General features: G+C 36.1%; 1 protein-coding gene across 5 annotated transcripts in view; it reads right to left on the bottom strand.

Annotated features, from left to right (window-relative positions):
- ELF1 (E74 like ETS transcription factor 1) overlaps positions 1-13319 on the bottom strand; it is a 109124-nt gene that overhangs the window by 19026 nt on the left and 76779 nt on the right. For all 5 annotated transcript variants that reach the window (XM_047080419.1, XM_047080413.1, XM_047080435.1 and 2 more), the window contains exons 3-4: positions 12221-12401; positions 148-255 (exon numbers count right to left, since the gene is read on the bottom strand). In XM_047080419.1, coding sequence (XP_046936375.1) covers positions 148-255; positions 12221-12401 — 289 coding nt within the window. The remainder of the gene's footprint in view (positions 1-147; positions 256-12220; positions 12402-13319) is intronic.

Genomic DNA, 13319 nt, shown 5'->3' with positions numbered 1-13319 from the left:
CTGTACCCTAAAATGTGCTTGGGACACAAAAAATATAAAAACCTAATCTCTGGTCTCTTGGTATTTACCATCTCTAATAACAAGCAATGGCAAGAACAAGTTTTCAAAGTATATTCACATGAACAAACCAAACACATGAACACTCACTTATTCGTTTTTCATCCAACATAGGGCCAGGAGAATCCATATTGAGGAGCGCCTCAGCAGCCTCGATTGTTTCAATCGTCTCATCCCCATTATGACAGGAGGCTTCAACTACAAGACATTTAAAGAAAACACAAGTTAGCTATAAGACATCTATTGCTCTAAAACACAAAGATGTCTTGAACCTGGATACATCACTTAATACTTCAGTTTATGTATACACTTTGTATCAACAAATAAAATCTGTACTGAATATGACTCTTAAGTATTTCTCTACTTCTTTTTCTTTAAAAAAAAAAATCACACAAGGGGTGCCTGGTTGGTTCAGTTGGTAGATCATTAGACTCTTGATCTCGGGGTCATGAGTTCAAGGCCCCATGTTGGGCTCAGAGATTATTTGAAAAAAATAAAAATTAAAAAACTATAAAATAGAAATAAAAAAACTATACAAGATATGGGGTTTTTATTACCAAACAAAAACCTTTTGCAAGATGCTGAGAGGTAAAGAATAAGCAAAATAGAGCTCACATTCTGGAGGGAAAGCACTAGTTGTTTCTGTGATAATTCTTATTTCAAGAATAAGTAAGATAGGCACGGACTTCAGTAGAAAGGGTCCAGGAATAATAGCCAGAAATCTCAGATGTGCCACTAAACTAGTATGTCACTGGGCAAGTCATTTTGTGCCCACAGATTTCATATTAGAACATGACTGAGTTGGTATTCTTAGGTCCCTTTCAGCTCTACCACTGACTTCAATACTCTTAGTTAACTAACAGGAATGAACATGGGTCTGTTAATCTCCAACTCTTTTCCCATTCTTCTATGACTGAATTGCTACCATCTCTAAAAAGTTTTAGTCATAGTCACATTATTAGGATCTAACCACCCTTTGATAATTAGTATTCTGGCACCATTCTCCTCTAGTGTGTACTGTAGAACACTAATTCCCCGACTGTGGATTTGACCTAGACCAAGTATTTGAATGTTCTTAAAAAACATTAATATGTAAATGAAAATTTAATCCAGGGACATGCTAGATACTTGACACATCTCTGAATCCCAGAAAGAAGTCCAAAATAGTTTCACAGTGAATTCCTGGATGGCTTTTAGTCACTTAGCTGTAGCATTAGCACCAAGAAAATACATAAAGAGCTATAAATGCCTTCTTTTCATGGATAAATTCAAGATTCTTGACTGTGATATTCATCATCCAACATCTCTTATACCTCCTCCTTGTTATATTCCCCCCCTCAATATCTGTGGGAAAAAATCACACATCACTTTTAAGTTTGTATGTGTATGTATGTATGTGTGAATACATAATCATGACTTTCAGATTCAGGGTTGGATTGAGAGTATGTAACTTGATTAATAAAAGCCCTTTAATTTTACACAAGATTAAACAGTAAATATTAAACAGTAAATCTAAACACAGTACTTGAAGTAAAAGTTCTTTGTTCTCAAATGAATGAAAGTGATAACTTACACACTGTACTACTCTATTCCTATTCAATTCAGAGAAGCAACAAAATCATCTTCTTTTTTATTAATGCTATAAACAGATTTTTAAGAAACTGATACGTCTTTGAAATTTAGCTTAACTTTGCATTAGAACATTATATCACTTATTATCCTAAATATTTCTGAACCAGTTCATTGTATCTTTAGATCAAAGATCTTCAAGAACCTACAAAATTCTTAACTGACTCCAAGTGCCTAATTGGCAATATCAAATGCCTATCTCTCTTGAACAACTGTACTTGGAAATGTGGAAGATGCAATAGTATCAGACATGACCTTTTTCCTTGTCTACTGGTAACGGTACTCAGGTACTATCTAAGAAAATAACAAACTGATTAATTTTGTGGTACAGAATAGACTGACTAGAGGCATATACACTTATAGGCAACATATATCCTTGTAAGTTAGGAAAGTTTTCTGAAGAGATGGCCCTAAGCTGAGTCATTTAAGACAGGATTTAAATATTTTGAGAGGAAAAGAGACAAATTAAAGCAAGAATAAAGTAGAAGCAAGGGCATTAGAATAAGTATTACACATTCAAAGAAAATGAGAGAACTAGTTAATGCCATTATAAAAGAAAATGTGCAACTGCTAAACACTGTTATAACAACAGCAGATTAGTTAACTTGCTTTTATACATTAATTTGGTTGACTGCCTTCCCAAGGAGGAATGGGAATGGAAGGGAAAAACTGCTTGAAGAAGCAAAGAGCTGGGACAATTCCTGAAAGATGAATACAAAACAAAGAAGTTCAGGGTCATAAACTAGTCAGCTCCTCTCAATATAGGAAGAAACTCCTAACAAAGAATATTTTGTCTCATAAGATAATGGTTAACACTGGGAGTCCCCACAATCTGCCAAGCCAGAAGAGAAAATATGGAAGATGTATCTGCAGAATTCCAAATTTCAGCTAGTATCCTTAAAACCAAATATCTATAGGTCACATGGAAGTCAAGGAACAAGAAGATACCCAAAATAAAACGAGGCAGGATTTTAAAATAGCTTTAAAAAGCTGTTTTCAAAGGCTTTAAATTTCCCAAGTGGTCACATTTCTGAATTACTACAAAAAGGATCCAAGAGAATCTGAATAGATTGTTGGCTAGTTTTTTAATTCTAAAAGTATATGTCCTTTTTACTTTCATGTCAAGATGCACAAAACTTCATTAGGAGACTAATGATAGAGAGAGACTATAGTCTTCATTAGGAGACTATTTCCCCTGATCGTAATGAAAAATAAATCAATTAAATTTTACTGCCATATTCTATAAATAGAAATGCTTAAAAGTCCAATTCCTCCGTAGTAGTTAAAATCAGAAAAGATAAATACCTCACAAACTCTAGCAAAGTGATTAAAAGCAGAGCACTGTAACACCTCTTATTAAAAACTTAAGTGTCGGGGCGCCTGGGTGGCGCAGTCGGTTAAGCGTCCGACTTCAGCCAGGTCACGATCTCGCGGTCCGTGAGTTCGAGCCCCGCGTCAGGCTCTGGGCTGATAGCTCAGAGCCTGGAGCCTGTTTCCGATTCTGTGTCTCCCTCTCTCTCTGCCCCTCCCCCGTTCATGCTCTGTCTCTCTCTGTCCCAAAAATAAATAAACGTTGAAAAAAAAAAAAAAAAAAAAACTTAAGTGTCAGGGCACCTGGGGAACTCAGTAGGTTGAGCGCCTGACTCTCGGTTTTGGCCCCAGGGATGTGGGCCACAGATCAAGCCCAGCATGAGGCTTTGTGCTGAGGTGTGGAGCCTGCTTAGGATTTGCTCTCTCTCTCCCTCTGCCCCTCTCCCGTGTGCTCCCCCCAAGTACTGTCATGCATGTGTGAAAAGCTCTCTCTCTAAAAACAAAACAAAACAAAACGAAACAAAACAAAACAAAACAAAACAAAACAAAACAAAACACCTCAAGCCTTCTGAGGGCACCTGGATGGCTCAGTCAGTAGAACACATGACTCTTCATCTCAGGGTTGTGAGGTTGAGCCCCATGTTAGGTACACAGATTACTTTAAAAAATAATAAATATAAAAACGTAAGCCTTCTATTTAAAATCTTGTAAATTTAAAGCTTAATAAAAAGCATATTATGGGTGCCTGGGTCCGACTCTTGATTTCAGCTCAGGTTATGATCTCAACAGTTAGTGAGTTCAAGCCCTCCCTCCCTTTACCCCTCCCCCGCATTCAGGGCGCTATGCTGACAGCCCAAAGCCTACTTGGGATTCTCTCCCCCTCTTTCTCCGTGCCTCCCTTGCTTGGTTGCACTCTCTCTGTCTCAAAATAAAGAAATTTAAAAGAAAAAAGAAAAGAAAAAGCATATTACTCCCTTTGTCAAGGCTTTGAAATTCTATGAATTGAGGAAAATGAACTACTGAAAGTAAATTTTTAAAAAATCCAGCAAATAAGGCACAAATAACTCCATAATTAATTACCATCTTCCAAATATTTATATAACTAGATATTTAATTACACAAACAAGTATAAAACAAGTTTTCTGGGTAGATGAAAATGATATAATTAGTTTGTATAATAATTTAATTGCCTATTAAGAAAAAAACAAGAAGAATTTCAAACCCTTTGTTAAGCTTTTTCTAATAAAAAAAATTAAAACATATACAAAATAGAGAAAGTCATATAATGAACCCATGTATCAAGAGCCCAGCTTCAATACTTAATAGCCAATCTTCCTTCACCCATACCCCCCAGCCTAAAACACACACACTGGATTATTTTATTTTATTCTTAAAATTTTTTTAATGTTTATTCATTTCTTGAGAGACAGAGAGCATGAGTGGGGAAGGGGCAAAGAGAGGGTGGGGGACACAGAATCCAAATCAAGCTCCAGGCTCTGAACTGACAGCAGAGTCTGACGCGGGGCTTGAACTCACAAACCGCGAGACCGTGACCTGAGCTGAAGTCAGATGCTTAACTGACTGAGCCACCCAGGCACCCCTATTTTATTGTATTCTTTTAAAGTAGGCTCCATGCCCAACGTGGGGCTTGAATTCACAACCCTGAGATTGATAGTTGCATGCTCTACCAACTGAGCCAGCCAGACACCCCTCACACTGGATTATTTTATTATTTTATTCTTTAATGTTTATTTTTGAGAGAGAGAGTGTGAGCAGGGGAGGGGCAGAGAGAGCAAGGCACAGAGGATCCAAAGCAGGCTCTGTGCTGACAGTAGCAAGCCTGATGTGGGGCTCAAACTCATGAACCATGTGTTCATGACCTGAGCTTAAGTCAGATGCTCAACCACTGAGGCACCCAGGCGCCCTTCACACTCTATTATTTTAAAGTGAAGCCCGGCCTATCGTTCAATTGTAAATATGACAGTATATATCTCTAAAAGACAATACCATGATCATACCTTTTAAAAATTGTATTTTATTTTATTTTATTTTTAATTTTTTTTTAACATTTATTTATTTTTGAGACAGAGAGAGACACAGCATGAACGCGGGAGGGTCAGAGAGAGGGAGACACAGAATCTGAAACAGGCTCCAGGCTCTGAGCTGTCAGCACAGAGCCCGACGCGGGGCTCGAACTCACGGACCGCGAGATCATGACCTGAGCCGAAGTCGGCCGCTTAACCGACTGAGCCATCCAGACGCCCCTAAAAATTGTATTTTAAATCAGTTATCCAGTTAATACTGAAATTTCTTTAATGCCTCAGTTTTCTGAAAAAATTTATTCAAATCAGGATCCAAACAAAGCTCATGCATTACATTTGGTGATACGTACCTCCTCCCTTTTTATTTTTCCTTTTTGCCATATATCTTTGAAGAAACAGAGTTATCTGTCTGTAGTTTCCCAGGTTTATGATTTTGCACACACCCCTGTGGTGCCACTCAGTATGTTCCTCCCTGGCCCATGTATTTCCTGTAAACTGGTAGCTATATCTAGAAGCTTGATTCAATTTTTTTTTTTTTTTTTTTTTTTTTTTTGCAAAACTGATTCTATGTGCCTCCTGAAGCAGTGCTATAAAATCTGGTAGTTTTCATTCAGTACTGTTAAGACTGAGAACCAGGTTCAGGTGTTATCAGCCTGATCTTTCCATTATAAAATTCTCCATCAGCCTTAAATAACTGACTTTAGCAGTTATTGATGGTATCTGCCTAAATCCATTGTTCACAAGGGATTCCAAAATGGTGATAATTCTAATCCTACGATTCCTCCAGTATTTGTTAGCTAGAATTCTCTATAAAGAACAACTTTCCTTCATCAACTAGTTATCTTGAACCACAGTTCATACAATAAAGGTAAATTAAATACTTGATATTTTTTACATTATTTACTGATTTTCAGAATAATAAATGGGCTTTCTAGCATCTTTATAGAAGTGGCCATTTAAAGAAGTGGCCATTCAGTTACTTTTTAGCATCACTGAAAATATAAAGGTTTTAACATATTATATTCTTCAATCCTTTGCAGTTGTAATTTTTTAAAAAGTTTACTTATTTATTTTGAGAGAGGGAAGAAGGAGTGTAGAGGCAGAGAGGGGGTAGAGAAAGAATCCCAAGCAGGCTCTGCACTGTCAGCACAGAGCCTGATGCAGGACTCAAGCTCATGAACCGTGAGATCACGACCTGAGCCAAAACCAAGAGTTGAATGTTTAGTCAACTGAGACACCCATGTGCCCCTGCAGCTGTAATTCTTTTTTTTTTTTTTAATTTTTTAAATGCTTATTTTTGAGGGGGGGGGTGCGGGTAAGGTCAGAGAAAGGGAGACACAGAATCCGAAGCAGGCTCCAGGCTCTGAGCTGTCAGCACAGAGCCTGACGCAAGGCTTGAACTCACGAACTGTGAGACAGTGACCTGAGAAGTCAGACCCTTAACTGAGTGAGCCACCCAGGTGCCCCTTAATTCTTAATCAACCTCTAAACGTCCCATCTTCAGCCACTGGGAACTAAAGCTGGGGCCTGGGTCTTTCAGAAAAGACCCAAGTAATAGTTTTGTGCCTTCTGGGAAAAGATATATTACAGGCTATTCTTGTACATTTCCCATCCCAAACCCAGAACCAGTAGTTTCTCCTGGCTATCCTGGTATTGTTAGTGAAAAATTTATTCAGAGACCATAACTTATACACTAATTTGAGAAACTTAAAACATATACATTTTGAAGGATTTAAAATTATTCTGAAGAATTTTAAACATTCGAACATAAACAGAATAATACAACGAACTTCTGTGTCTTCATCACCCAGCTTTAACAATTATCGACTCATGGCCAATCTTGTTTTATCTGTATCTCCATGCTCTCCTCTTCCTTATTATTTTGATGTAAATTCTAAACATCCTAATATTCTGGTAGTAAATATTTTATAATATCTAAAAGATAAGGGTTCTGTTTTGAAACGTAAAAATACCATTATCAAACACTTTTTAAAAATCTGTATTTCCTTAATATCAAATAGCATACAAATGTCCAACTGTCTGAAATATCATATGTGGCGGATGGTGGGAGGAGGGTTGATAGTTGTTGTTTGAATCAGGATCCAAATAAGGTCCTCACAGTGCAACTGACTGATAAGTTTCTGAAGTTTCTTTTCATTACTATGTCACCTTCCATCTCTCTTTTTTCCTTGCAATTAAACCAAGAAAGTAGACTGATTGTCCTGCAGAGTTTCCCCGTCTAGATTTTGCTAATTCTACTCCTATTGTATAGTTTAACATGTTTTTTCTACATTTGCTTTAAACTGGTAATCAGTTCCGAAGGCTCAATCAAATTCTGGTTAAATTTGGGGGGCAGGGAAGGCTATTTTTTATATGTGATAATTAGCTGGAATACCACAATAAAGAGAAACTTCTCATTTAATAATCTAGTTACTCAGTATATAGTTGAAACAGGGAAAGGAGAATAAATGTGTGATTCTTAACAGTTTTCAAAACAGCTTTTAGCATCACCTATTGGTGACCATTTTTTTGTGTGTGTAGCATTATGAGATCATGGATTTAAACATATTAGATATGTTTCAACTACTGGTTATTGTCCTTATTAATACTCAAGTTGTCCTATGTTTGGCTAAAAAATATTTGTCTTTGTTTTTTTAGAGAAGAAAATCGATCCTGAGTTCATACTAATATTTTCAATTCAAATGTAGCATTATAGAATTTAGTTTTGGAATTATGTATTTATACTGTGTGTTTATATAGAATTTATAGGATTATAGAATTTTTATTTAACTTTGCAATTTAACATTTGTATATCTTATTTACTCTCTAAATCTTGGCTTCTTATGACATTAACTTCATTATTTATTTGATTTGACCCTAACATCTCTCGCACACACACACTCACACAAGCTTTTAAATAACAATAAAAATATTATTGAAAACAATTTAAGATTCCTAAGCAGCTTTATTTTTATTTTTGCTTTTTAGGCTACATCTCATTAGGAAATGCACGACCTTAAAAATCACATCTCAATAGCTTAATGAGGTTCATCTGTTTTAGTGTGCTTCAATTTTTAGATACTGCTAATTTTTCCTCTTTTGGACTTAGTGTTGTTTTGTAATTATGTGAACATTGACATGGTTCCAAAGTAAAAATGACAAAACAAAGTATGTTTAAAGAATCTATCTTTCATCCCTGTCCCTTCCTTTTCCCTGAAAGAAACCATTCCTATTGGTTTTGTGACTTATCTTTTTTTTTTTAAGTTTTATTTATTTATTTTGTGAGAGAGAGTACAAGTAGGGAGGATGCAGAGAGAGAAGGGAACAGAGGATCTGAAGCAGGCTCTGTGATGACAGCAGAAAGCCCAATGTGGGGTTTGAACTCACGAACCACGAGATCACAACCTGAGCTGAAATCAGATGCTTAACCAACAGAGCCACCCAGGCGCCCCAGGGGGTTATCAATTTTTTAAATATAAGCAAAGACACATACCATTTATATTCTTTGTTCTCCCTTAAATAAAAAGTAGTATACTATTTATGCTACCTGACCATTGCTTTTTTAACTTACTATACAGTAGAAATCATCCCACCGTTACATATAGAAATCACATCACCTTTTGTATTTCAAAAATGTGAGTCAAGCTAAATATGTTTAGTATCAATGTTAATTTAATAAACTTTGTTTATTCCATTCAGCTTCAGTGCTTAGATTGAGAAAAGCAAAATAAACGGGTATGTCCTACATGAAACAGGACAGAAAACCAAAAAAGCGCATCCAGCTTTTAAAAATATTTTTAAAATGTTAGCCCTTCATTAAATGGATAACAAACATTTCTTCTGGCAATAATAAAACCTGCTAAGCTATTAATGCACACATTTTAAACCTTCTTAACAGATTAGCTGTGATCTAGCAACTAGCTAAAATCTATACCAAAGACAGAAGGCATGGATACTATGATAATTTAGGGAATAATTTATTAAATACATTTGAACTTACTAGAAATTACTAAAAATTGTTTGACCTTGTAAAAACAGAAAAGAATCCATATGAAAGAAGAGACACTTAACGGTATTATTTAATAAGAGAAGATTTATTAATGGATATAGTCATCACTGGTTACCTTTTATTTGAAAAAAATATAATTTGTACCATCTCCACTAGTAATTTTACTTTTAGAACTTCAAAGGCTGGCAACGGAAGAAGAATCTCCACATACGTAAGAACTAATGGTCAAATGACTTTCAAAAAACCTTAACACCATGGGGCATCTGGGTGGCTCAGTTGGTTAGGCAACTGACTTTGACTCAGGTCATGATCTCACAGTTGGTGAGTTTGAGCCCTGCATCGGGCTCTGTGCTGACAGCTCAGAGCCTGGAGCCTGCTTCAGACTCTGTCTTCCCCTCTCTCTACCCCTCCTCTGCTCACACGCTGTCTCTCTTTCAGTAATAAATAAATGTTAAAAAAAAAAAAAATTAAAAAAAAAAACTTTAACACCATAACCTTTTTTTTTTTTTTTAACATATATTCATTTTTGAGAGAGAGAAAGAGAGACAAGAGCATGAACAGGGGAGGGGCAGAGAGAGAGGGAGACATAGAATCTGAAGCAGGCTCCAGGTCTGAACTGTCAGCACAGAGCCCAACGTGGGTCTTGAACTCACGGACTGCAAGATCATGACCTGAGCTGAAGTCAGATGCTTAACCAACTGAGCCACCCAGGCACCCCACACCATAACCTTTTTCTAAATGAAACTTTAGGTGGAACTCCAACATATGAGCACATAAAAGTGGTAGTTTACCATTATACATTTCTTTTATAGGTTCAGATATATATCAAATTTGATAGGAGATCAACCAATGATAAAATTGAAAGTATTTTGGTTAACATGAAAATCTGCAATCAGGGCACACAGATGATACCTGCAGTCTAATATAAGCCTCAAATGCATAAAAATAGTTCAACCTTTTTATTATTGAAAATTTCAAACAAAATCAAAATTATGGAACACAGTATAATGCATTCTCACATATCCATTTTCAGCATTAACCACTATCAACACATGGTCAATCTTCTTTCACCCATACTCCAATCACTGCCTCCAAGGCCCCCTCACACACATCACACCCACACCCCCAGGATTACTTTAAAGGAATCCAAGAACCATATTTTATCTCTAAAAATTTCAGCATGTGTATGGTATGTTACTGGCATACCTAAAAATATTAACAATAATTCCTTAGTATCATCTGAAGTGCTACCTGGGACTCACATGGACAGTTTATAAACTCTTCTTTCTCCATCTCTTTCTTTTCCCGTAGTTTCTGCAAAGCACAACATTCTTCCCTCCCTCACTTTGAACTTAGGAGGGCTACAGGGTTCTTTGCTTTCTTATGACATTGCTCAAATAAGGATGGAAGAGTTAAATAAAAGCTCAGGTTGGGAGATTGAAAAGGGAGAAGAAATATGCAAACAGCAAATGTGGTTTTTAAAACATGGCTTATTTTCTGGACCCGTTCAATATCAGTTCTATTCTCTAGGAAGCATGGATCCTGTTTGTATCTTGTTATTGGCTATCTTCAAGTCTAAGCCCAAGATGGAAAGAAAGAAGTAATTCTTTCTCTTAAAGATCCAAGAGCCGCTTTCCTAGTCGGAATTTCTTCTCCAAGGACCAATGTCTTCCTTGATGACTAAAACCAGGAATAAATACTCTTTCAGGGGAGACCCTTATTCCCAACCTACAGAGACAGCTGTAGCTTTTCACTAAGGCATCAAGAAATTACAACTGAATATACTAGAAAAACCCACTAGCTACACAACAGATATAGGTATAGCAATAGTCATTCTGTTATACAAAACACACAACTCAGTCAGTAATGAATAAAAACCTCTAACATAATTTAATTCCCCAATTGATAAGGAAAAATTTATCAAAAAACTTTCATTGGGTTCCTCTGAACAAAAAATGTGAATACTGGAGAACATGCTTTATAAAAAACATATACAAAAAGGACAATATAAAAATTAAGAGTTGTTTGCCAATGTTATCAGTGGGGACTCAGTCACTTGGTGTATAATCTTAGGCTAATCATTTCATTATACCTAATTTCAGTTTTCTTTTTCTGTTGTGAGACATGAGATAATGAACTTTTTAAAATTTACTATGTTAAAAAAATAAAATAAAATCTACTATGTTAATATGATGCACTGAGGAGACAATGCTATTTTGGTGGTATTCTTTGTCCAAATTACATTATCTCATTCCAGTCATGAGAAAATATTACACAAACAAAATTGAAGGACATACTACCATGTCTGATCAGTACTCTTCAAAAGTCTCAAGGTTACTGAGAGACAAAGAAAGACAGAGGAACTGTTATAGACTGGAAGAGACCAAGAAGAAATAACTAAATGCAAAGTAAGATTCTAGACAGGATCTTGAAACGAAAAAGAACATTAGTTTGAAATGGTTGGCATGCAATAAAGTGTAAGTTTAGTTAATGACATTGTGACTAATGCTAATATCCTATTATTTTCAAATTTAAGAATAAATATTCAAATAGCCTTTGCTTCCAAATAATTAATTTTCTCAAACATCTCCAACACCTACCTCTGGCCAAGACAGATGAATGTAAATGTATACAAATACAAATGCATGCACCAATTTCTAAAACTGATGAAAACAGCATTACCACCAGGTCACACTTCACAGTGAACTCTTCACATTTCTAATAGGCTACTAGTTCTGACTGAACCAGAAGAGAAGTCTTTTTTAAACCCTAGTACCTTATCCTACATTTGGTTCATGGCCTCCTATTTTGCTTCCTGTGACAGCAGTAAAAGAAGAACCTTCCTATATTTTTCCCTACAACTTCCTATTGTTACTGAGAATATAGAGCATGGCATATTAAGTGCTCAGTGAATGCCTAACAAATCAGGTTGGCTTGGTTCTCCTTACATACCTCTATTTTGCCACATTCATCCCAATATATTTAGGAAAAAAGGAAGAGGAGGTGAGAAAGCACTACGAAACTCAGGTAGATGAGAAAGAAAATATGATTTCCCTCTCCCTACAGGGCTCTAGCCTCTTGAAACCAAGTTAGGGACTCTTATGCCCCAAAAATCACAGGACTGAGAAACTGCCCCAAACTATGCTAAAGTACGGTGCTGCTGGGGACACACCTGTGAGCGTGATGTCATCGTCATCTTCATCTATGATTTCTTCCTCGGCAACATCCAGGGAGCTCTCAGTAATCATGTCATTGGGCTCTTCCACACAGGCTAGACCCGCATAACTATTGAGAATATCAGCACCAGGAACATGTTCCACAATTACAGCAGGAAAAATAGCTGGATCACCAAGCTGGGAAGAGTGAGGGGAAAAAAAGAGGATTAACAAAGTGTTTGCTTTTGTTAAATACAACCAAAAAATATTTTCTGCTGGACATCAATTTAGTTTTTATATCATCAGTTACTGAAATCTTGACAATCTTTCTGGGCTGCAGAGAATGTGTATCTATTAAGGATAAACTTTTCTTATCAATCTTGAGGCTTAACCAAATTTTCATTGGAAAATCCTACAACATACTTTTAAACCACATTAAATAAAAAAACCTAGTATCATTAATTCATAAAAAGTGGCATACCAATGAAATGTACAATTAAATACAATCTCAACAAAAGTTTGACAGGAAAAAAACCCACATAAACTTAATAAATGTTACACTGTCACTGGCACACATGCTGTGTTTAACAACAGCTTTTCACTCAAATGGGGAAATTAACTTTCATTTTCTATTTGGTCATACATCATGTAATTTTAGATCATGTCTATCACGATCTTTCTGTATTATTATTTCAATTTTTTCTGGTTTAAGAGTGGTAGAACCTCCTCCCTTAACCCGAGATAATTCATGTATATTTCCAGATACATGAATATTACCTTATATACAGAGTACAATTATCAAAACACTAATATAGTACTAAATTTAATCTATAGAGCCTATTCAAATTTCCCCAATTGTCTCACATTCTTTTAGTTACTTATTTTTAAATTTATTTACTTATTTATTTATTTAGAGTGTACACACACAAGCATGTGACCAGGGAGGAACAGAGAGAGAATCTGAAGCAGTCTCCATACTGTCAGCACAGAGCCCAACATGGGACTCGATCTCACAAACTGTGAGATCAAGACCTGAGCCGAAATCAAGAGTTGAATGCTTCATCAACTGAGCTACCTGGGTGCCCCCCACTTAACGTCTTTAAAACACACACACAC

The sequence above is a fragment of the Lynx rufus genome, unplaced genomic scaffold, assembly GCF_022079265.1.
Source record: "Lynx rufus isolate CCGP_SWC_20201006 ecotype Redwood Valley unplaced genomic scaffold, mLynRuf1.p SCAF_1, whole genome shotgun sequence".
Lineage (NCBI taxonomy): Eukaryota > Metazoa > Chordata > Mammalia > Carnivora > Felidae > Lynx > Lynx rufus.
This window is presented reverse-complemented; position numbering and strand designations above follow the sequence as displayed.